Source organism: Eumetopias jubatus, unplaced genomic scaffold (assembly GCF_037043125.1).
Source record: "Eumetopias jubatus isolate StellerSeaLion01/CBP00866 unplaced genomic scaffold, mEumJub1_p1.0 scaffold_3, whole genome shotgun sequence".
In the NCBI taxonomy this organism is placed as follows: Eukaryota; Metazoa; Chordata; class Mammalia; order Carnivora; family Otariidae; genus Eumetopias; species Eumetopias jubatus.
Genome location: NW_028274809.1, coordinates 38632482 through 38658312, shown reverse-complemented (window position 1 = coordinate 38658312; position 25831 = coordinate 38632482). Strand labels below are relative to the sequence as shown.

The 25831-nt window shown below is 38.7% G+C and overlaps 1 protein-coding gene across 6 annotated transcripts in view; it reads right to left on the bottom strand.

Annotated features, from left to right (window-relative positions):
* Positions 1 to 2756: 2756 nt before the first annotated feature.
* Positions 2757 to 25831, bottom strand: part of ANKRD44 (ankyrin repeat domain 44) — a 323392-nt gene continuing 300317 nt past the window's right edge. For 4 of the 6 annotated variants that reach the window (XM_028121815.2, XM_088021605.1, XM_088021606.1 and 1 more), the window contains 7 exons: positions 24927 to 25014; positions 17640 to 17723; positions 16239 to 16384; positions 15707 to 15789; positions 12966 to 13048; positions 11909 to 12000; positions 5217 to 9556 (listed from right to left, as the gene is read on the bottom strand). In XM_028121815.2, coding sequence (XP_027977616.1) covers positions 9309 to 9556; positions 11909 to 12000; positions 12966 to 13048; positions 15707 to 15789; positions 16239 to 16384; positions 17640 to 17723; positions 24927 to 25014 — 824 coding nt within the window. In that variant the 3' untranslated portion in view covers positions 5217 to 9308. Of the gene's footprint in view, positions 2851 to 5216; positions 9557 to 11908; positions 12001 to 12965; positions 13049 to 15706; positions 15790 to 16238; positions 16385 to 17639; positions 17724 to 24926; positions 25015 to 25831 lie in introns of those variants that run through there. The other 2 variants (XM_088021608.1, XM_088021607.1) reach the window with 2 other exon arrangements.

Below are 25831 nucleotides of genomic sequence, written 5' to 3'. Positions count from 1 at the left end.
TTAAGTAATAATGAAATAGCAAGGGTAAACTCAAGACTGAAAAACAAAGTAAAATAGAGACACGGCATGGACTTAGAAATGGGGAAATCATTTCTAAAAAAGAAATTCAAAAGGGAATTATAAACACAAATTAGCTTCCTATCTTTTTAGTTAAAAATTGCGATTTTTCAGGAAAAGTTAATATCTTAAGGCAAATTTGCTTTTCACTTAAAAAGCAAGACAGAATTCCAATGATTTTAGTCTTTTGTTTTCCATGGAAGGCTCACTGGGAAGTATTCAGTTTTTCACTGTTATCATCACGAAGATGTTTGTCTGACCCAAACACTCCTTTTGTTCATTCTGCAGGTCTTAACCATCTGTCATGTTTTCTGGAGAGCCTCAGAAACACATTTAGGTTAAACCATATGGTCATAAAAGCTGTCACTGTATTATAATCAAGGTCCGGTTGGGGTTTTTCCTTGTTTGTTTGTTTGTTTGAACAGAAATGCACTTGATCATTCTTACTTCTTTAAAAGCTTCATCCTAATCCTGGAACCAAACCTCAGTCTGATAATAAACCAGGTCTGAGTCTGCATCTACTTAAAGTAAACTACCTGAGTAATAGATGTTTTGAAATGGCCACATTTCCCCATCAATTTTACTCAAATACTATGTTAAACTTTGGGCCCTTTGTTATGTCGGCCTCCTCAGTTTTTACTTCCTCACCTCCAGTGCTTTTTCCTTCAATCATCCTCAACCACCCACTCCTTGGCTTTGTCAACATCAGAAGTGTCTCTCCTCTGAGAGCTCGACCTCAGGCACCCCAGGTTTGGCTTATCAACTCTGATGCCGCAACTCAGTGGTTCTTCCATCTTGCCAAGACCTTCAGTTCAGTAACTATACCACTTTTTCACTCTCCGTCACCTCACTCATGTCTTCAGTTCCTTCCTTACCCAGTTTAGAATCCATAATCTATATAATCTTGTCTGTTGAAAGCACCACGTAGTTCCATAGCTCCCCTTGGACTTACCTGGCAAAGCTCTATCCCTGTTTAAATCCCACTGTCTACTTACTCTATGCCTGTACCCAAACATCTGATGAAAAAGCCCACCAGGATGACTGGCATCATTTAAATTAATGGTCATAAATCTCAGATGTACTAAGTCTTACTCAGCAACCCTCCTTTGCTGCTCTAAAATGTTCCTTCCAAAATTACTGTCCCATCACTTCTCAAACCTTCCTCTTGCTCTCTCACAGACACTCCCTCAGCATCAACATGATAAAACATCTCCTGTCTTAAAAAACACATACCCTCTCTGGTCTCCATAGCGTCCTTCAGCTATTGCCTTTTCTTTCCCCCCTCAGCTTCTCTGCTTTTTTTCTCTCCTCAATCCGTCCTCTGGATTGTTGCCCCCACCACTCTGATGCATCTGCTCTTGCAAAGGTCACTAATAAATTTTGTGTAGCTAAATCCAATGCCACTCTGTCATACCTTATTTGACCTCGCAGGAGCGATTAAGACAGTAGATACGACTGACACTCCTTTTTCCATGACATTCTTTTCCAGGTTTCAGAGATACCTTGTTCTCTTACATTCCCTCCTTCCTCACTGGCCACTCCTTCTTGATAGTCTCTGCTAGGTCCTCTCCTCTTCCCGACCTCTAAATGTTGGTGTGTCCGTGATTCAGCATTCTTCTCTCTATTACTCCCAAGGCAATATCCCATGGTCATCTATAATTTCATATGACCTCAACCCCAGCTTCTCTGCCAAACTCTAGACTGTTTACTTGACATCAAACCATCAGCAAGTTTAGCCGACACTACTTTCAAAAATACCCCAAGATTGCCACATTCTCTCCATTTCTCTTGTTGTCACACCAATCCAAGCCATCATGTTTACTTGTCGATACCATTGCAATGGCCACTGAACGGGTCAGTAAGATTCCTCTCTTACCTCCCTACAGCAGCCAGAGTGATCTCTTAAAAATGAAATAGGACCACAGCCCTTTTTCTGCTTAAAATTTCTCTGGTGGATTTTTATCACGTTCAGAATAAAATAGAAACTACTTCTCCTGGCTCATAAAATCTAATAAGAACTGGCCTCAGATTGCTCTTGATCTTATCTCCTGCCACCCTCCCCTCCCCTCCCCGTCTCCAGCCATACGGGCCCCATTTCTGTCCCTGGAACATGCCAAGCTCATTTCTGCCTTTGGGTGTTGGCACTGACTGTTCCCTTTCCTCTGATCTTTATATGGTTGGCAACTTCTTGTCATTAAGATCTGAGCCTAGATTTTGTAATTCTTAGCAAACACAACTATAAGAAAGATGAGTTATTCAAGTTCTCAAACCTGCTGTGTGCTTTCAAATGAATATAAACATGGGTAAGTTTTGTGTGCTCTAAGTACTGCTTCAACATTTTTACTTTTGAAAATTATAAAATTCTTCTAGAATTTAAGTTTACTTCATTAAACTGTCACTTATCTGTATGGCGGTAGCCACAAAGGCAAAAAAATAGAATCCTAGAAATTGCGTCTACCAGTGCCCAGGGAACCACGTGAGACAATAATGCTTTATTGCCAGATCTTGCTATGTGACTGTGGGCCAAGCACCCCATCTTTGTGAACAGGGTCCACCCCCCCCCCCCGCCCGAAGTAGACACAATCATCCCCTGGTAAGACAAGGAATGTACATCTGCATATGTGCATTTGTGTATTTAATAACAAAAGAATTAAATCTTTGTCTCAAATCTGTGCAGTAGCTTTCCCTTTTCCACTCACCTGCGTGTGATCTTTTCTGGAAAAACAATCAGGGACCATTCTTGGTCATTGCTTCTGAAATTCTTTTTAAGCTTAGAGCCTGTTTATGCAATTCCTGTGAAAATAGATGTAAAAATATGGCTAGCTTCACAAATAATTAATTGATGGAAAAATGATTCAGAAACAAGAGGTGAGGAGGCAGATGAGCAGTGAGGTGGAGGCGCATGGGCATTGAGGGTGGGGTAGTCCTACGCTGGCCTTGGTGGGACATCGGGTATCCCTGGCCTAGTAAATGCTAGTACGGTAAATGCTAGTAGCAAACCCTCCCACCCACCAGTCACTGGGCCAGTTGCAAAGGCTTACGTTTCCAATCACCCCCTGGAGTGCTCGAAAATTAATGAATGGCACAGCCATTATCTTGGCTGCTTCGTATTTTACAGCAAATGTATCTTTAGCATGAAATTTGCTAGAGACAATTCACTTAGCGCTTTTACTTACAATATTTTTATGTTATGTTAATAGCCTTTTAGCTTAATGCCTTTGTGCCTTGCAAGCTGATTCTGGAACACAGGAAGTGTGTTAAGTGAGGGATAGTCGTATGGGGATCTAAACCTACTGAATGGAATTAGAGAGAAGGATCCTTTGAAAAGCAGTTCGGAGACAAAGTACCCACACCAATGTTCAACAACAGAACTACTGCATTGGAGGCCATTATCCTCTTTCTGCTTGCTTGTGAGAGCACAAGTGAAATGAGGGGATCCCTATGTTTTTCTTGAATTTAGGAAGTACAGTAAACAAAAAGGTAAAGTAAACAATTTCCTTAGCAAGGAAAGAAGCAAGCAATAAGTTATCCCAGGAGGATGCTATACTCTGGAAGGACACTGTGATAGATCTGGTGTGATAAACTGCTTCCCAAATAGTTCCCAGTGATTCCTGCCTCCTGGTCGTCACAGTCTTTGGTAATAACCCTTCCCCTGAATATGGAACAAATCTAGTGATTTGCTTCTTATGAATAAAATATGGGAAAAATGATGGAATGACACTTCAGTATTCAGTTTAAAAGCTGTCACGTCTGTCTTGCACTTTCTGGCTTTTCTTAGCTTGCTAACTCTCATGAGGTAAGCTGCCATGTTGTGAGCTGCCCTTTTTTGGAATGGCCCATTTGGCATGGAAGTGAAGGCAGCTAACAGCCCAAGGCACTAGAGCCCTCAGTCCAACAACCCATGAAGAATCTGCCAACAACCATATGAGTGAGCTTAGAAACGGATCTTTCCCTGGCTAACACCAGGATTACAGCCCATGAGGGACTCTGTGGCAGAAGACCCAACTCAACCATGCCTGGACTCCAGACTCTCAGAAACTGTGAGATAATAAACATTTGTTGTTTTAAGCCACTAAGTTTGGGGGTAATTTGTTACACGACGTTAGTGTAGCCACTTAGCTCTAAACTACTGGAAGCACCCACCTGTGGTATGATTCATGCTTTACAGTCTTCAAGAATGAAAAGCACTCACATCTGTATATTTGAATAAGGAGTGAGATATTGCAAAGTGCAAAACCTCTCTGAATATCTCTAGCAGGAAAAAACCCCAACAACTGCAAAACATTATTGCCAGGATGGCATAAAAGAAAGAACATATAGGCACAGGTTGTGCATTGAGATTGTCAATTATACACATTTGAGCAAATTATATAATTTCTCTGGGATTCCGTCACTTCATGAAGAAGATGGTGATGGGGTTGGCTAGACTTAGCAAGAACTGCTAGCATTCTACGACACTGTGCTTTGAGGAACTCCGGAGGGCCCCACCCCAAAAGCTGGAAAGGGTGTCACTGGGAATTTGTTCCTTAATGCTTCCAGGGACTGTCCCTGAAATTATTACTTAAGGGGAGAAATTAGGAAGGGTGAGACAGAGGAAATTCTACAGATACGTGTAAGAATAGTGCAGAGAGGTGGGGCCTTGCGTTGTTACGAAGCAGTTGCAGGGTCTTGGTGGCAGCCACAAAAAGAAGTGTGGTTGATTCCACCATTTTGAGGACCTGGTGGGCTTCCTCCTTTCTGATATATGTGATCTCCACAATAAGCCACGTCTCCCCCCTCACCGTGATTACAAGGGAGCTGAAGCAAACTCACGTTCAGTCATAGCCACTCTATTAAATATTATGGTTCCCATATTTGTATTCTTTTCCCTGTCCTCATTTTTCTACTTCTAGTTTATCATGTGCCCTCTGTTGCAGGCCAGCTCAAATCCCTTCCAGAAAAAATTGGAGGCATTAATAAGTACAACATACACAAACATACATGTTTGACTTACCCCCTCCCCAATTGTGATGTTACAAACAGAAAGAGCAAATCTGGAAATATTCTTCTACCTTGAGTATTAATGTAAGGTCAATTTGACTTTGGTGGGGACAAAGATTTAAATGAGCAGAATAACCGGTAAAATAGCATAAATCAGAAAAATTAAAGACAAACACAAATTGCAACAATATTTGTACCGTTTTTATTTGTAAAAATAACCATCTGAATGCATTTCTATAGTATATTACAGTTAAGTACTTCATTACATTATTAGCATTCAGTAGTTGAAAAAGTATTAAACTGTGCTTGAAAAGATTCAGATTGGTTCAAAGTCATTCACCGAACTGAAAGTCATTTTTCTCATTTTTACAGTCATGACATTTACCAGAGTCATTCAACTCCAATTTACATAAGAAAACATTACAGACAAAATCCCACTGAAAGCATCAAACAGTATTTTATGCTGTTACAAATATGTTATGCAAAATATAACACTGGCACCAGATTTGTATCATCGTGCTTTGCAAAGATATATTGCACATGCTAAAGCATAAAATATGTAGACAAAACTACCAAACAAAAGGTATTTGCATTGAATTTTTAGATCACTGCATAAGAAACGCATAGAATTACATTTTTACACACACTCAGATTGTCACTATCTTAAAACGCTTTTCCCCTATAACATTGACCTATGGTTTACAGTTTTGTAAGAAGAAAGCATTTTAGCACTGCAAAATTAAACATAATTCCTATAGAAAACTTCGGCATTTTCATTTTCATTTCAAAGCAGGTAAAGGGGAAATAGGAAAAAAAGACACTATACATTCAAAGAAAGGCTGAAATGAAAACTCACTGGTATTATATTGCTCTGATAACACTCAAATGAAAAAAATACAAAACATTTCACAGAACATCTTCAGAATATACAAATATAAAAAGGCACTCTAACTTCATATTACAAGACAAAAAAAGGGATGAGTTCTTCAACCAACGCAACAGATAAGCAAACCAGGTTGCTCAACAGTACAAAGAATAGTGCAGCAAATCCATTTGATGTTCTTTTTCTAATTTTATAATAAAATAAAAAAAAATCAAGCAGCTGTTTACTGCCTAAAGTACCAAAACATACCATGGTGCCCTTGTAGTAGTGATAAATAGAAATCCCCTGAGCTTTTTACTGTAGAATCAGAGCAGATTTTAGGCAATTTGGAGATAGTAATGTATTTACCAAGGATAGGCAGACACGGCGAATAGGTAAGTGTGATGAAACATGATCCCTGTGGCTACGGTTAAAATACAGTCTAAAAATAACACAGTTAGGTAAAAGCACTAAACAATCAAGACTCAGTTAAAAGCACAATATTTTTTGTTTGTTGTTTGTTTTTTTTGCTTAGAAAGCTACATTGCAAATCTAGTTCTATTTCTAAGAGATGTACTTAAAACACACAGAACTCATAGTTTTTGAAGTCATTTCCTAAAGGAAAAAATTTGGTCTTGGGGAATGGAGAAACAGCGAGAGGGTGGGAGAGAGATTTGATTCCATGAACAATTCACAGCGAGTGTGATTTCATTTTGTTCCTTTGTCCTCCTTCTTTCTATCAGGTAGACAGTGGGGGAAAGTCAAAATGCAGCTACGTGGAGAGAAATGTCCCATGGCCGGCACTGCTTTGCTGTCACCTTCCTTGTTCTCTGTGCTACTCTACAGGAAAAATGTGAACGCTGCTTCACCATTACAAGCGGGCACTTCATTTCCTGCTTTACACGCCAATGGAGCAAGATTTCCATTCACTTCTAGAAAAAGACACCACAGTATATCGTGCTTTTTTAGCATTGGATCTCCCTTGCTTTTCAGTGTTTTGGTAAAGATAAGGTCGTTATTGCTCATTAGCAATTTATCTACTTTTTAAAAATTCATCTTCTCCAAATAAACAAAAAGGACAGAGGAAGGAAGGGGAACACAACACCAAGAATTTAAAAAACAATGTTGGTGGTGTCGAAAATTTCCAGTGAAATTATTACCAATTCTGTAATTCCTTTGAACAAGTTCTCATTTGTGAAGAACCCAACGTGAGTTTTTAATTAAATCAGGCTATTAAAAGAGTTAAGATTAAAGTCTCTTACAGTTAGACGAAAAATATAATACAGCATGTGTATTTGATCCAGATATGATAGAACACTGTTTTAAAAATATCTCACATACACTATAAAATAGAAATTTCCAGGGTTGAAAATGTAGCTGATTATAAAATGCCGGAGTCCTGACAACATGTTTCTCTCCTGTTTCTTCCTCAAGTGGAAAACAGCACTTGAGCTGGTGATTTCTATTTCCTCTCCTGGTACATGTGCTCACACACTGACATCATTTCCCACTCGTTTACTGGGACCATGAGGTTTTCAGTGCCTTCAGAGTAATTTCTGTAATTTCTGCAAATTTCTTTGGGCCACCTTTGTGCATATGACCCACCACATACCTCAGTTCTCATCCTGCAGAAGAGCATAAGGACGGCAGTGTCCCCTAAGCTCTCCAGGCTGGCTACAGACCGGGGCTGAGTAAGGGATGTTGTACCCCTCTCCAAGCGACGTGGAAGAACCTGAGGGTCAGCTGGGAACCTTAGCAGTGGAAATGCTGGGCTTGGCCCCAGGACGGCCAGCTAGCCCGGTGAGGGTCCTGCGTGCTTTTCTGCTTTTGTGTTATTCCAAGTAAGACACACAGCACTTAAAACAGAGAACAAACAATGGATGTTTCCTCGGCCTTTGTTTCATTTCAAATAAATACAAACACATTTACATCAAAAGTATACGAACATTTTCTCTAGTTTGGCAACAAAATAAGTCTTGGTCAACATGTCATGTTACAAATGTTATGCCATCAACTAGAAATCTGTGTCATAAGAAATATAAAACACAACAAAGACTGTTGCACAAAAAGATTACATTTTAACTCCATAGAAAAGCTACTTCAGTTCTCACTTCCATTTTGAAGGAAAGAAATTTAAATTCTTCCATTCTAGACTGAAGCATTTTGGTCCTCATGTATAGCTGGTTGATGAACTACAGACATATATATATATATACACACACACACACACACACGTGTGTGTATGTATGTGCATAATGTTTAAAGAGTCTCATTCTTCTTTTTGTACAGCTATTCCAGGTGCAGAACGGGGTCCATTTGACCTAGAAGCTTTGGCAGAGGGAGTAGACACAGTATTCACTAAGTGGAGTTGATCATCAAGCGACTATCAATTGGCTTTAATTTCCACATCACCCATTTCTACCTTCTGCTTTGCACCTTGTTTCCTTTTGTCATCACACTTCCACTCACTTGGCATGACCTTGACTGAGAAGCTCATTCAACACTTTACTACTGATGAACAATGCTGCTGGTTCTGATGTTTTTAAAAAGTTAGCATTCTGATTTGAGGATGAATTAACAAATAAATAAATAAAGGGTGGTCTCATATTAAATTTGCATATGTCTCAAAGTTCTGGTGCAATACAACTTTTCACCTGAAATGTTATTAGACAGATTTGGATTCAATCAGCCAGGTGAAAAATTAGTCACAGGCTTGTTACAGGGAGTACTGGGGGCCGTATTTGTGTTAAATGAAAAAAAGCAACTTCAATTTTTAGTGAATTTTTCCATTCATCTGGCAACTTCCATAAAAATCCTTGGAAAGAAGTTCTGGATATTTAAGTGCTTACTATAGAGAGGATGTGCATACTTGAACTCCCTTAAAAAGATTATTACAGGCATCATTTCTGAAGATGAACACCTTTACCTTTGGCTTTTAGTGAGGAAGTAAACATCAAAGTGAGAAGAGGTTTGAGTCAATTCCTATCCACCCTTTCCCTCCCCTCCCAGGGGACATGAATGTCACATTGAGATACTTCTGAGAACTCACTGCTGAGTGAGTAAATGAAAAAAAAAAATTCTTTCTAGAGAACAGCTCCCTCTCAATTGCATCATGCCAAAAGAAAAAGAGTCAAATGCATTTTTTTACTTCTTACTTAAAATGAGAGGTAGACTTGCACAGAAGTATCTTAGATCTAAGGAAAACATGAAAACAAAAATCAGGGCCCATCTGTGTGAGTGCCTTGCCCTACAGTCTAGTTGCCCTCCCTGGGTTTGGTTAATTCCTTTTCTACTGGCTTCTGGAAGCCCAGGCCCATAATAATACTCGAACACAACATAAACCTGGAATTCACGTTTCTTTCCCTTCTTCCAATATGGGTGATCAAGGAAAAGCTTCTACAGTCCAAAGTCAAAATGTTTCGGAATCAGAGTCATTTTCATTGTACCCATCCTCTGAGCCTACGTTGTTACTGCATAGGCTAACCATGCTACCCAGATTGGAGAGGGTCGTCCTGCTCAAATTGTCTTTTTTAAAACAAACGAAGTTGACAGCCGTCATTGTACTGGAAGGAGAAAAAGGCGTCATGGTAGCCAAAATGAGGGCCAGGCAGTCAGCCACGTCTTTGTTAGGAGCGCAAGCCAGGGCCGGGGTATGACCTGGGCGTAAATGCAGACAAGGCAGTGGTTAGTCCAGGAAATCCAAAGGCGGCGTGAGCATTCCACAGTACATCTCATACGACCTCACACGCGGAGATGTATGTTGAGTTAGAAATCATGCCAGGCAAAAACAGGAGTTACTTCCCACAAGTCATGCTAGGGGTCAGGCTAGAGGGAACTGGGAGGGGAGACATTTTATGAAGGGGTTTTGGTTTTGTTTTTTCAGTTTACATGACGACAAGCACTATGTTATCCGAAGTTAGGCAGAATTCTAGTCTTCATCTAATAAACAGAAACACAAGGGGGCAGGGGTGGGATACAATTCCACAAAACAAAAACAAAAACAAAAACAAAAACAACCCAGCAACAGGACAACCACAAAGGTGTTTCCACTCGAGAGCACACGCACACCATGCGCCTCAGGCTTGGGCCAGAGCACTCTCATTCTGAGAACAATGACTTTCCATAGTAGGTAACTGTGTGTCAGATTAGAAAAGATACCGAAAATCAGATGTCTGTAAATGTGACTAAAGCAGTTTTGTTGCTTTACATATGTTTATATAAAGTATATACCAATTAACTTGTTCTAGGAAAATGGAATCATTTGAGCAGATCAGACAGGAAAGCACTGATTTGTTTGTGATTTAAAATTTACTATCATTTAAGAGAAATTTAACAGGATTTTTATAAATAGCACACCAACCAACCGAAGTCCCAAAGCTCAACCATGACAGGTGTGGGAAAATGGCTGTAGAGTCCTGTCATTCTCTACCATTTAGACTCGATGGGGCCTATCCACAAGAGAAAACTGTCTTGACACATGAAACGTGTGCAGGGGGACGTAGATACATTCTTCGACTTAATTACCACCCTTATCCAACCTTTATTCTACTGACCTGAAAGGGTTAGGCTAGCTCCTCTGCTGGGAAAGTTCCTACTACCTCTCACTCATTTATTCAGAGGGAGTGGCTCAATAAAACTCAACATTTTGTCAAGTTCTATCAACACTTGGCCTAGTTTCTGCCCCTCCCCCACCCCAACAGATCACTCCTCTCTCTAGTACAAAAACAAATAAGAATAGACAGGTATCTTAACATTCCGTTCCACAGAGGTCATTGACGAGTAAAGGATTTATGCGTGTAGTGCTGTACAAAACTGCCCCAAATTGTTCCCAGGCCTTTGGGATACAGCTGAGCTCTCAGAAAGGCCTCAGTTCCACTGACCCAGGGCTCTCCTTCCCAGGGTTGCTATAGGCAGGACAAGCCTCAGATGCAGCAGGCTTACAATGGAGAAAGACAAAACTAATTTATTTTGAGCTCTTTGGGTCATTTTGAAGAAAAATTGTGCACTTCTGCATGCCAACCCTAAGATATATAATAGCCATAAGAGGGTGAGGGAAGGAGAGGAGGAGCAACCAAGGAGATGAGGTAACAGAGAACTTTCTGTGCCTCCTAGATGAGTTGGGTTGGGGACAGAGCGGGGTACATGCTAGGATAAACGGGGCTGCAAAACAAAAACTAATAGGAATTAGCTAATGATGTCATATGGCTAATGCTTACTTCTGAGAAATAGGCATGGGCTGCTAGTTCCAATACCTGTAATAAGCAGTTAATTGAGTTATGTTAATGATAATACTTTAATTAAATGCCACATTTAAAAAATTACATCATTCATAAATATCCAGAAGTTCATCTTTTGCTCCCCACAGTTAACAGGCATTGTGCTTAAAATGGTAGTTTCACACAATTGTGTTATTCATGAGCTTTCCAAATTTCTTCGGAAGCAGAGTAGAAAGCTTCTGTTGAGAGTTCATTTAGAAAAGGAAGGTTACATAGATCAGGAGAAGCTTTCAAGCCTAGAAAGTCATTAAAAAATTGTACTCATGTTCCCCAAATATCCATACTGAGAATATGAGTTTTGATCTCTTCTTTAAAAAAAGGTTTGATCTCAGAATGAACTGAAATACAAAGACCTAGGTTTTCTTCGGGCCCTTGAGCATGCACTAATGACATGGGTAGTCTCTAACTCTTCAGCGAATGCAGTTCGAATTCTGAATGCCTGTCTGCCAACTCTTCAGTGCGTCTGAAGCAGCTGAGCCACCACGCTGTGGAGTTAGAGACTAGCTGCTGGCGGTACATGCGGAATGGAAGGCACTGGTGGGCTACAGGTGGACTACATGTTTTACAAAGACAGACAGGACAAATCATCCCCGTTTGATTTCTCACACACAGAAACTTCCAAGGGGGAGAGAATTCTTACTGCCTTTTTACTGAGGTCCTATCATTCTCATTTTCCTCTGGCTTCACAGCACAGGGGAGGTACCTGCGGTAATTGCCTAGTTTTTCCACTTACCATTTTCATCCACAGCAAGTACACAGGCCCCTTTGGCCAACAATTCCTCAACGACCACCTTCAAGCCATTTCGTGCAGCAACATGGAGGGGTCTGAAAGAAGACAACACTCAGTGTCAACCGTGATACATATTTGTGTGAGGAATGTGTCATTTTGGGAAACTGCACTGCTAAAAGGAAGAAAATACTTAAGAATCCATAAGGAGTACATGAATATTTTTATATTCTTTTAATAAAAATATTTGTCGACCAGATCTTTTCCAGGTGCTAATGATCCAACTGTTCTTCCATGTTGGCCCAGATTTCTCTACAGATATGATAAATATTCTGCATCTCAAACAACCTCAGTGGCAATAGATAGGAAGTGAGAAAAAGAACATAAGCTCCAGTGTGTTTTCTAGAAGGTTCTTTACCCCTTGCTTTCTATTCCAGCATTTTGAATCACTGATTCACACAGTCCATCAACATGATTGGTGTTAATATCACCCATATATATTTGTCTTGAACCTCCTTGTTATTACTAAATGCACTAAATGATATTTTGTTGAATTTAGAATATCTTAAAGAACAATGTCAAACCCAGATATTCATTTCTGCTATATACTTCTTAAGAAACTTGATGGAAAAAAAAAATCCTAATATTCCTTTGTCCTTAAATGCATAGGTAATTTACTAAAATGTAAAACGAATCAGTTTTTAGGTCTTTCACGCTGAGGATTACACTGAATTATATTAAAATGTAATTAAGACAAACTGCTTAGAAACTCTTCAAATGTATTCTGGGAACGTGATTTATAAAACTGTCATTTTCCAGTAAGAATATATAATGTTAATACATTATATTACAAAATTGTATGATGGCATAACAAAATAAAGATTCTAACTAAAAATGGCTAGCTCGGTCAGCATTTGTAGGTATGTGACTATAAACTTCGTGAAGGAGAAGGCAGGTCTGTGTCTTTCCCCACTGTATTCTCCAGTGCATAGCACACTCTTAGTATTGTTGAATAAATGAGTATGAATCTGGGTCCAAATCAAACTTTAGAAGTCACACTTACGTCTGCAGTGCATTATTTTTTGCATTAATAAGGCTCTCGTCTTGTATCTTGTCAAGTATTAACAAGGCACATTTTTCATGACCCTAATAAAGAAAAAAAATGATAAGAAACATGGGACAGAAACAGAGAAAAGCTCCTGAAAAATTACTTCATTGTGCTTTTAAATTTAAAATTAACGTCATCTACCTAAAAACATTTTTTTAAATTTTTTAAAAGATTTTATTAATTTATTTGTCAGAGAGAGAGAGAGAGAGAGAGAAAGCACAACCAGGGGGAGCAGGAGATAGAGGAAGAAGCAGGCCCCCTGCTGAGCAAGGAGCCTGATGTGGGGCTCGATCCCAGGACTCTGGGATCATGACCTGAGCCAAAGGCAGATGCCTAACCAAATGAGCCACCCAGGTGTCCCTGCCTAAAAACATTTTTAAGGCAACTTTCTGAGTAATTCTTTTTTCTTCTAAAAAGCAAATGGTTAAAGGACCCTAGACTCTCAAAGATTCTGGATAAGGTCCATTTAGGACCTGATTAATGTAAACCTGATCTAAAATATTAATATTCCTAAGGTAACTGCAGCAGTTTGTTGAGAAAGCTGAAGCAGGTACTAGCTCAGCAAGGTCAGCTGGCTGAGAGTAGAATTAGGAGCATCCTTTAAATCCGTCAACACTACTTTTTAACATATGTCAAGTTCCATCTCCTTCCTCAAGCCTTCAATGACCACTTCACTGATCCATCTACCCTTGAAATTTCCATTACATCTGTTATCAGTATCACTTATCACTATGTACTGCCTTACACTGGGAAGGGACTCTTTCAGGAAAGCTCATTCTTTTCGTCTTCAACCAGGGGAAGATATCCTTGTATCTTAAAAGAGATGGTTGATAATTAAAAAAAAAAAAAAAAAAAAAATCAACTGAAAAGTCAGAGACCCTTTCACAATTTCAGGCATATGCCCTGTTAAGGGGTCATGGTTTCCTAAACCCTTGCTACTCAAAGTGTGACCCACAGAACAGCAACATCAGCTTAACCTGGGAGTTAGAAACATTGAATCTCAGGCCCCACTTCAGACCAGCATTTTCACAAGAGCCTCTGGTGATTCATTTGCACAATAAAGTTTGAAGAGCACTGCACTTCTCTTCATGAAAACACCACACTTTGAAATAAACTTCATGAAACAGAGCCCTTTCTGGGGTTTCCATGGGCTTCCCAGAGCAAGAAGTGAGAAAGTGCAACTGCTGAAAGGAACAGTCAAAGCATCTGGTACCACAAACAACACCTTTAATACTGTCACCATGTTGAAATAAACCACCACTGGTGCTAACTGGAATCACCCTATAACGCCTTATAAGGGAGCCCCTAAAATGTAATTTCAGAAATGTCCATGGAGTTTTCATTCGCATGTACTGCTGGTGGAGTATAAACGGTTGTGATCTTATTAGAGGCCCATTTGGGCTTAAAAATGTTCATAGCTTTAGACTCAATAATTTTACATTTAGGAATTTATCTTAAAGGAATGAGCAAGAATTCTTTAAAAAATATTCTCTACAATTAGCATCATCTATAGTAGCATATATTTGAAAACAAGCAAATGTCTAACAATTGGGGATGAGTAGAATGATGGCACATTCCTAAGGTAGAAAACCACATATCTTCTAAAACATGATCCAGGGGTGCCTGGGTGGCTCGTTGTTAAGCATCTGCCTTCGGCTCAGATCATGATCCCAGGGTCCTGGGATCCAGCCCCGCATCAGGCTCCCTGCTCCGCGGGAAGCCTGCTTCTCCCTCTCCCACTCCCCTTGCTTGTGTTCCCTCTCTCGCTGTGTCTCTCTCTGTAAAATAAATAAACAAAATAAAAAAATCTAAAAAAATAAAAAAAATAAAACACGATACAATTTGATATCTAAAAGAAAGATATTCATGGGGGGCCTGGGTGACTCATTCGGTTAAGCATCGGACTCTTGATTTTGGCTCCGGTCATGATCTCATGGGCTCATAGGATTGAGCTCTGGATCAGGCTCTGCGCTCAGTGGGCAGCCTGCTTGAAGATTCTCTCCCTCTGCCCCTCCCCCCTACTCTCTCTCTCTCTAAAATAAACAAATCTTTAAAAAGATTCATAAGATATGATTCAGTAACAAAAGCAGGTTTTAAGGTTTTAAAACATTATGATCTCACTTTTGTAAAATTGTATATTTATTTATGTATCATTTATCTTTTACAGAAGCAGGAATCTTGAGCTACATGTGAACATAATGCTATTAAAAAAACAAAAAACAAAAAACCTCGAACACATTCCTTGCATTGAACTATGCACCAGAAAAAAAAGGGCCAAGGGTATACGTGTGCATGAACACACTTATTTGCCTCAAAGGAGAGTATTTTTGGGGCTATGTTATTACAATGTCTTCAAATGGAACAAAATGAAAACAAGTGGACCTGTTTATATTTTAGAAGTCACGTAATTAAGGTCCTAAGCTGTGTTTAAAGCCAAGTTGATGTGGTACTGCACCCCCTGGAGACAGACTGCATAAGAATGCAGGTGGTAAATGCCATGAAAAGTATATCCTCACCAACCCCTACGTGGGTCTTGCCCTGTGCTTCTTCCCCTTCCATTCTGCTTACCGGTGACAACACCCTGGGAAAACGTACATCTTAATTAAGAGCCATGGTACACACTTCTGAGATAGCATGTAAGTGGTATGAGTATGATTACAACACTAAGTAACACTGTTTCAAATTCATTTACATACTTTGCTACTAGCCAAATGTAAGGGTGTGTTCAAGTCTTTATCCTTTACAGTCAGATCAGCCTGGGCACTGTTCACCAAAACATCTATAGAAAAAGCCAAAAGAGAGTTACTTAGATGACAGGCTAACTACAATAACACATTCAAATTAGTATGATGACATCATCATATTTAATGTTTTTAAAGAAAAAAGGAAAAATTTATTGCCAAATTGTTCTATTGAAATCCAAGGTCCATAGATGTTCATTTTAATTGTCTTTGTAGTTTTGTTATTTCCAGGTCAAATAACTCTGTTGCTATATTCGGTCTCTAAACGTTGAGATTTTTCACTGCACAAAGATTGGTTCACTTTGACAAGGTCCACCAATCATCAAATAACAGGGGACTGAAGACAATTAGCAGTAGAATCAAGTGGTTTACATAAAATGTTGGCCTTTTTTACATGCATATACCAAGAGAATAACCGATTTCCCGGTTTTACGTTACTCCGGTTTGGGTTGGGCATGAGCGCAAAGCCCACCAGTCAAGCACATACCCACGGCACCCTCCTGCCCGTTCTCAGCAGCCATCATCAGCGCTGTTTTCCCTGAATTGTCTGCTGCGTTCACTTCAGCACTGTGTCTCAGAAGAAGCTGCAAGCATTCCACGTGATCAGCAAATGCTGCCGCGTGAAGGGGTGTCCTAATGATTTAAAACAAATAGGATTTTAGCTTCCTTTAAACGTAACACACTCTCTTTCTGTATACGCCTGAGAAATGTGGGCACAGCGTCATCTTAGGGATTTAAAACTTCTCAGTTTACAGAAATAACAATTAGGCCCTCTCTAAAGTCCATTTGGGGTGGACTCTGAACAGTCACCTATGTGAATGGCACCCCCTAGATTTGGATGGTGTTTAAGTGGTGGCCCTGATAATAAAATTAGTATCTTTACTGACCCTTTGATGTTGAGTTCCAGTGACTTCTCTCCTTTGATAAAGATACTTTCAGAATTGGGGTGCCTGGCTGGCTCAGTCAGTACAGTGTAAGACTCTTGAACTCAGGGTTGTGAGTTCGAACCCCACACTGGGTGTAGAGATTACTTAAAAAAGATACTTTCAAAACTAAGCCTTAAACTTGTAGATAATTGGCTATTTAAATAATAAGAAAGCCCCCACTGTCTAGTATGGATAGTTGATTTTTCTAGGAGCATAATTTGTATTATTTATCAAAATTAAAAATTAAATCTAAAACTTCATCTCCCAGACATACTTGGTCATGTGAACAGACAGACACATATACTAGACTGTTCACTGAACCACTCTTTGAAATAGTAAAATATTAGAAACAACCTAAATGTTCTTCAATAGAAGGCAGGCTGATTAAATGTCTATCCATTCAATGAAGTAATATCCAGCTTTAAAAAGAATATGGTAAATCTATATATTCTGGTATGAAAAGTTCTCCAGGATACACTAAAAGCAGAGGATTGCAATAGTATTCTCCCATTTGCATAAAAAGAACATAAGCATATATTTTCATATATGTTTGTAGCTAGGTACAGAAAATATTGGGGAGAATATAAAAATTTCAAAAGAATAGTTTAAGGTGGCTTTCTTGATGGAAGAAGCTGGGGCTTCTGGGCTAAGAGTAATTTCTCCTAATTATATACTTTTTATTATATTTAATTTTTAAAAGACATGCTTTTAGAGATGCCTGGCTGGTTCAGTAGGTAGAGCATGTGACTCTTGATCTCAGGGTTGTGAGCTTGAGCCCCATGTTGGGTGTTGAGATTACTTAAACAAAATCACTTAAAAAAATAAAAATAAATTAAAAAAATAAAAACCATGTTTTTATGTTATTTTCAATTAAAAAATAATAAATGTTTGGCTATTTGTAACCACAAAGCAGAGTCGAAGATTGATCAAGACATGAGGCATGCCATCTTAGGATCACTTACCTGCCTTTGTCATCTCTGCAATTGACAATACTGGAATCTATGGCCCCAAGTAGCAGTGATGCACAATTCTCATGATCATTTATTCTAAAATGAAAACAGATTTTACATTTAAAAATTTTACATTTTTTAAAAATTATATATCCTTTCCTACTCCATCTTCCTATGTATGCACTGTATATTTAACAATCTGACACATTTAAAAATGTCTGATGCAAATATCTGTGGTTTATGTTCTGTTCAAATAATTCAAGAAAACAATTTAGGTCATACAAATTAAACTTTACTTAACACTTCATGAGGCAGACAGTCTTCACTCTCAAGAGTTTGAAGAACTGCTTGTTTCATGAAGTGTTAAGCAAAGTTTCTATCACCTAAACTGTCTTCTTCAATCATTTGAACAGTTTTGGTGATGAGGGTGGGATTCAAAGCTGACTACTCACAGCCTGCAGGAGACACAGAGACAAGGCACCTGCCGAACCCTCTGAGTTCACTCTTCCTCTTGTTGCCAAGGGCTAAGTTTGAGTCACTCTTGGATTTGAGGTCTGTTCCCTTGTGTGCGACTCTCTAAGCTGAACAAACTTTATCCAAAACTTTTTAAAGGAAAGGGGTTTGTTCAAGTTCCCAGAAAGATTCTGTGATCCAGGAAAGGCTCTGGGACAGCTATAGTGGGAGTCCACAGCAGGTAGCAGCCGCTAAAAGACTAACAGGGACCTTGAAGTAAGTCCACAGCATAAACCACTGGGAGACTTGTGGAAATAAGACAAAAATACAGACTGTTTTGATCAATGGCACATTAACATCTACATAGGCAGAACTGGACTATTAAAAGCCATTAGGGCATCCACCATTGTACAGAAAGCTTGTGGAGAGTAACAGATCTATTGTTAATGAGACTCTCAGAAACCAAAACCACAAAATTGATGGGCATGGGTTGAACACTCAAAAGCCGCTAGAGTACTCATCACATAAATCTAAGACTCTCGTAATAGGATAAGTTGGTTATGGAACAGGTTAGATTGACACTAGGTCACCCACCAACCTCAAGAAAATTTCCATGCAACAAGGTACACTGTAAAACACCACACAAATCCGAAACCCAGTGGAACATCTTTCTTAGGTATTAATTTGGTTCCAAGAGACTCAAGGCTTCGCTAAAGAAATGAGATCCTCAAGTTTCAGAGAATTGAGCACTCTGCCTTCCAGCACAGTTGCTTATTTTCTGTCTACAAACTGTGATCCTAGATGCTATAGATATCCACAAAAATGGCAAAATATTACTTAGACAACCCAGAATCACAATGGCCAGCATGGGGAATGTTCCAGTTAGATAAGATCGTTCATTTAAGAAGTAGACTTGAAAGCAAGGGTTCCCAAATCAAGAAACAGAATGGGATACCTATTTTAACTGGTATGCAGAAGCTTCCAAAAAGCTTGAAGATTCCAAAAGGGCTTCACTGAAAGATTCATTGCCAAGGTTAATGAAAAAATTAAAGACACAAGAGGTACCTAAAACTAAGACTGTAAGACTGATATGACTCCTACTGTCCTAGAAGGTTTTGTGCAAATCCTCTGATAGCAGATCAAATACCCCCATATATATCCTCAAAGGAGGGCCCCTATACGGGCCCCCTCCAGTGTTGACGAGACACCAAAGAATTCTCCAATAAACTGCTACCAGTTATTCTAACAGTTAAGAGGAAGTAAAATTAAAATTAATGGAAAAATCTTGCCAAATTCTGGTAGATCCAGGGCAATGCTCTCTACTTTAAACTCCATTCACTCCAGAGCCTGCACATGGGACCTGGTAAAACCGGCATGACCAGGCAAAGGGTGAGAATTCTTACTAGATTCACCTTTCCTGGTCTCTGTGGTGGCCGATCAAGGGGGAAAGGTATAATTTCATGTTGTCCCTTCCTTTCCAAATTCAAACTCTTGTGAATTTGGTTTTGAAGTACCCACTGGTTATTGATCCTTTTCTCTCCTGGGGACTGCTATTGCCCTCTTGTTCGTCCTAAATCCTTCTTTATTTTGGCTATCTTTGGGAGGTAGCTCTGGATCTTGGGAAAGTAGTATCTTCTGCACCATCTTTGGGGGCATCTTGCATTCATGGGTTGTTCAATATTGCCAGGAATAGTTATTGTTTGTCCTGGTTGAAACTTGACAAGATATTTGAAAGCCTTTTTTTTTTTTCTTTTTTAAAAGTAGCTTTATGGTTGGTCAAAAGTTGGCCAAATAGGAAGCTGATATTCAGAACCTAATAGTAACTTTCTTTAGGCCTTCCCAGTAAGCTAAAATGAAACTATGTATCTGGGGTAAGGGAAAGGGGTGGGGGCATTCCAAAGACAAACAGCTCTAAATCTAGAATAAAGGAATAACTTGATTTCTACCTTAGCTGGAGGAAGATCTCCTTGATATAAAGAAGCAAATTAAAGATAACGTAGTTGGATGAGTGGGACAGCCCCCCTTTTTTAAGGAATTAAAATCAACTCTCCTTGCCTTACAAATTGAGTTTTTATTTTTTATTCATTTTTTAAAAAGATTTTATTTATTTATTTGACAGAGAGAGAGAGAGCACAAGCAGGGGGAGCGGCAGGCAGAGAGAGAGCAGAGTCCCCACTGAGCAGGGAGCCTGATGTGGGGGATCATGACCTGAGCCACCCAAGGTAGACGCTTAACGACTGAGTCACCCAGGCATCCCACAAATTGAGTTTTTAAAGAACGGAAAAAGCTTGCCTATCCTTTTTACCAGTCCCCAAACCTCTCTTACTCATCTGAAAAGGTTTGTAGGTATTGTAAAATTCTTCTTGGAGGATTTTGCATTCTTTCCCTATGCCTTTGAGATGTACCTGGTCTTCTCCAGGAACTAGTATCTAGGCCATTTCTTTGAAATGCCCATTTCAGGGAGATAATTCTTATCAGAAAAAAAAAAAAAAAAAGAATGGCTATTTGGAAACTAGGGAAATAAAAATTCTTAAGTCTCTGATGTGTGGAATTGTTGAATCTCTGTATTGTATACCTGAAATGAATATAACACTGTATGTTAACTAACTGGAATATAAATAAAAACTTAAAAAAAACCTATATATTAACTATACTGGAATTTTAAAAAATTTGAAAATCTGAAGTTTTCTCAATTTTAGTAAAAAGTTTAAGCCATCTGGGCAGGTAACCTTAACTTATTCCATTTGCCAGAAACACAATCTGGATCTGTGGTTGTTGTGGTTGTTGTTGTTTAATAAACTAGTGAGTTTTGCATTATCATACCTGTTTAAATGCTAAAATTTAAAAACAAAAGTTATTAAGATTTCTGTTCGTGTCCATCTATATGTGTATGTATGTCTATGTATGTACATTATGTTTTTTTCTATCTCCAGATGGTGCTGCCAAAATTAATTTGTAAAGAGCTCTATTTAATTGGCTTAATGAACATTAAGCACTTGGGGCACCTGGGTGACTCAGTCAGTTAAACGTCCAACTCCTGGTTTCGGCTCAGGTCATGATCTCAGGGTTGTGAGACTAAGCCCCTGTGTGGGCCTACTTAAGATTCTCTCTTTCCCTCTCTCTGTGCCCCTCCCCAGGAAATAAAAATAAAATAATATAATAATAAAAAGAACATAAGCATTTATATAAGCCAAGTATATTCTCAGAAATATAGAAACTAACCCAAATGTTTTTCAGGTTCACATGATCTGGGTTTATCTTTGGTGAACAAGCACTAGTTTTAGGTTGGTCAGTTTAATTAAAACAGGCACGTCTTCAGAGTTATCAGCATTTATAATGCAGATATAAAACTTTTATTCTACCTAGGTTTACTAAAAATCAAATAAGCTCATGTTATCACTGTTACAGAATTTGTCAGCCAGAAAGATAATTTAAGATAATGGTTAGCTGTTTAATATCTCATGTTTTCATGAGTGATCTAAACATAATCATTAAGAATAAGTAAATTAAATAGATGTAAGTAAGATAAAAGTTTATAAGTAAACTTTTCAACAATAATTATGCTTTATGGTATGTATACTTAAAAATAGTTTCCAAAATGTTTTTGGTAACCTGAAACCTTAGTTAAACTGAGACACATTAAATGATGGATATTCATTGACTTCTAGATCATTTCCAATTAATATAAAACTCTGAAACATTATTACTGAACATAGATTTATCCACTTTTGGCTTCCTTTGACAGAGGAACTACAGATATTTGGCTCCATTAGTAAACATGTTTGGTACCACATTGAAATATGTATTATAAGGAAGAATATACTCCTAGAAATTATGAAATTTATTTATGAATTTGCCAATCCACAGAATGCTAATGTAACTGACAATCCACTATTGCTTACTTCTTAGTTTCCACTAGGAATTAAGGATTCTAGGGGTTAAGAATTTTAATCAATTAAAACTATTTAGAAATAATAAGGGTGGGGCACCTGGGTGGCTCAGTCATTAAGCGTCTGCCTTCAGCTCAGGTCATGATCCCAGGGTCCTGGGATCAAGCCCCGCATCAGGCTCCCCACTCCACGGAGGGCCTGCTTCTCCCTTTCCCACTCCCCCTGTGTTCCCTCTCTCGCTCTCTTTCTGTCAAATAAATAAATAAAACCTTAAAAAAAATAAGAGTGAAAGAAAATAACTGTAAGAAAAGTAGGTAATAAAAGTAGAATGTATTTTTTTTGATAAGGAAAGTTATGAAAGACATGATTTTTGTTTGTTTGGGTTTTTTTAGTAAGAAAAAAGAGAAAGTAATTTTGTCCTAAAGTAAAATGACTGTTTTTTCTGGAATGAGAAAGAGGGGGAAAAATTAGGACAAAATCTGAATGGACATAAAAAGCTATAAAAGGTCTGTGGAAAAGGAATCTTGGAAAAGGAATTCTCTGTGGTCAAGCTGGCTAAGATTGGAATGGATTTACTTAAGCTTAAAAAAATGAGTTTTAATATCAAAAGTACACTAGTGCAAAATTAGAATTTGGTTTTCTCTCTGTTAAAGGAACAAAGGGTTTTTTTCGTAGATTATTGATCTGCTCTTAATAAGAAACTGTAAGTAAAGATTTTTTTTTTTATTTTTAACCTTTTAAGTAATCCTCCTGAAAAGCAGAGATTTTGTGTCTTACCAAAATAATTTACTGTGCTTTAGGCTATCTTTATCAAGTCTTTAATTACTTAAGAAAACCCAGTCTTGGGCGCCTGGGTGACTCAGTTGGTTAAGCGACTGCTGTCGGCTCAGGTCATGATCCCGGAGTCCTGGGATCGAGTCCCACATCGGGCTCCCTGCTCAGTGGGGAGTCTGCTTCTCCCTCTGACCCTCTTCCCTCTCGTGCTCTCTCTTTTTCTCTCTCTCAAATAAATAAATAAAATCTTTTTTTTTTTTTTAAAGAAAACCCAGTCTTCTTAGTATTAAAAGAGCTAAGGAAGTTTTTTGGTTTGTTTTTTAAGCCACTACTAACTTTCTGTATTTATCTTTATTAGCTATATCACTTTGGTTAAATGGATAACTAAGTACTGTTGCACAGTGACCTATGATCCTATTCGACTAAGTGTTTTAAAATCTTTTGATATTTTTGACAAATAAATAAATGTATAAGTTGGTCAACAGGCCAACTGGCTTAAAGAAGTATCCTCTCTTCGGGATTATTTCTTAACTTCTGCGAATCTAGTTGGTTTGGTTCATGGGGACCCTGGTTCAGGAATGTCCTGTAAACCTTAGGAATACTTTTACTATTAATAATTATCTTCCTGGTCTGTTGCTTCCTAGTCTGTTGTTCTCTCAAGGGTTTTATTTATTTATTTATTCATTCATTCATTCATTTTTATGACATATAATGTATTATTTGTTTCAGGGGTACAGGTCTGTGATTCATCAGTCTTACACAATACACAGCGCTCACCATAAGGGTTTTAGATGTGTGTATGCAGCCGTAAGCCAGCTGACAAATGGTCTCCCTCCAACTGGAATGAAAACCCGACATTATCTCCTGTGAAATAGAGACTGAGACCCAAAAAGACAATGGTAACTGAGAATAACTTGCAACATCACCTTTGTTCAAACCTCTTGGTTGGCCAGAGGTTGATCAAAGTGGGGAGGAAGAACTGCCAGACTGATCCCACATGAGCCTTTACTTGGTAGGTCAGGCACCACTGATGCCAGGAAACAACATAGCAAAAAAAAACACCCTTAACTTTTAGGTTTCATGTTATTGTAAATGTTCCGTCTTCTCAGAGGTCAGACCATCTAGTTAACCAATTAATAACCACCAAGTTATACGGGTGACTGCTCCATTCCTACGATACCTCAAATAAGGCCAGATATGAAACCCTCGCTAATCAGATATTTTTATTCCTTCTTTTTCCTGTTTCCTATTCTTTATTCTGTGAAAACTTCCTGCTTTCTGCCTCACTCTGCAGTTCTCTGAACTCTTGCAAGTGGACACTGTCTGCTCCATGAAGTGTAAAATAAAGTTCGTTTGGTTCTTTAACCACTGTGGATTAAATGCTGGAACCCCAGTATTTCTTCAGAACCCCTACATCCAGGAAGGAGTTTACTGTGCACCACTTACGCAAGGCGTCATGCTAGGTTTTGGGGGATACCAAAGTGACAAAGGCATGGTTCCTTCAGATTTAAAATCACTCCTATACTTTATTTCTTACTCTTTGCTTATTCACCCACTATACGCCTCCAATATCTTTCAATCAAATGATCCAGTTGCATATAAAGCCCGCGGACAACGCAAAGACAAAGCAGGTCCCAGGTGGCCATGTTCCCCCAGGCTGACCATGGAAGTCTGCTTTCAAGTCACTGTATTATCTAAACAATGGTTCATCTTGTGAGATGGCAGCAAAAAGTACATTTATCAAAAAAGAACTTACAACATACGAAGAATGGAGAATTACAACGTATAAAAAGTCTTCCTGCCATAAAATGTCTTTTCTAATCATCCATAGGCATATTGCTGTTAACCCCAACTTATTTTTAGAATTTGGTACACAAATGTGAGGTACATCTGGAGAGCTCTTCACCTGGGGTGTAACATGCCTCTTAGTCACCCACGACACTTCATGTAGTTTCCCTCAGGTGACATGTGAGCCACCTGGGCACTCCACAAAAAGCTCCTGGAAAATCATTAACACTAGGGACCACACTTTGCTATCAGGCCCATTTGCCATTAGCAGCAAAGTGGAATATGTTGGTCTTACTTATAGTCTAAAAGCCTGTCCCTTCCCAGAGAGGCAATCTCTCTGTATGTAGTTAAAAGGATTAAAGCAACACCATTAACTCCCAGCGTTTCTACTTACATTGCACAGTGCAGTGGAGTAAAGGGATTACCGATAAATTTGCGAAAACATTTTTGCTCCAAAAGTACCTCTATACAGTTTTCATTACCTGCAAGGAATCAAAAGAATTTAGAGAGTTTCCAAGAAAGAAATTTTGGTCAACACAATCTATTTTTTTTGTTGTTCTTGTTAAGTATTGAATTCTGACTTGTGAATTTTCATGAATTGGCTGAATGTTCATTCTCCGTGGAATAAACAAAATGCCAGAATGTCATTAACTACGCTCACAGGTGTTTTGAGACATAGTGCAACAGTGAAGGCCTTATGCTCTAGAGGAGAGAAAGAGATAAAGAAGGGACCCCATTTGCAAGTGGAATAGATTCAATATCATCCTCAGTTCTCAAGAAATAGATGCCTGACATAGATATGCCTCAGTTTGCCCATGTTTACAACAGGAAATTCTCCTTTCACCCACATGAATAGGTTCACTTACAATTATGCAACCTAATTCAGGAAAGAAGATGTGACTGATAGAAAACAGTATTTGAGATAATGCAGGTGAAAGGGCTTTGACTCTAAAATACTATGTAAGTGTTTAAAATGGCACCAAGGCCAGTTCCTGGCAAATAGTATGCACCCAATAAATATTTTCTTAATAAGTAGATGAATGAATGTGAGGAATTATTTTCAACGACATGACAATAGTTTCTAAATCAACTGAATTTGGGTTGAGTAAGGCCTCAGCTCTGTCATCTTGCTTGTTACATGACTTAGGCAACCCACTTGGGATCTGTGAGCCTCCGTTTCCCATATATAAAAAATCAGACTAGTAAAGCCTGCTCTACCTATGTCACAGGATGATGGAGTTTTCAGTTGATAAAGGACCTAAAAGTGGTTTGTGAGACAATGTGCATTTGTCAGAGCAA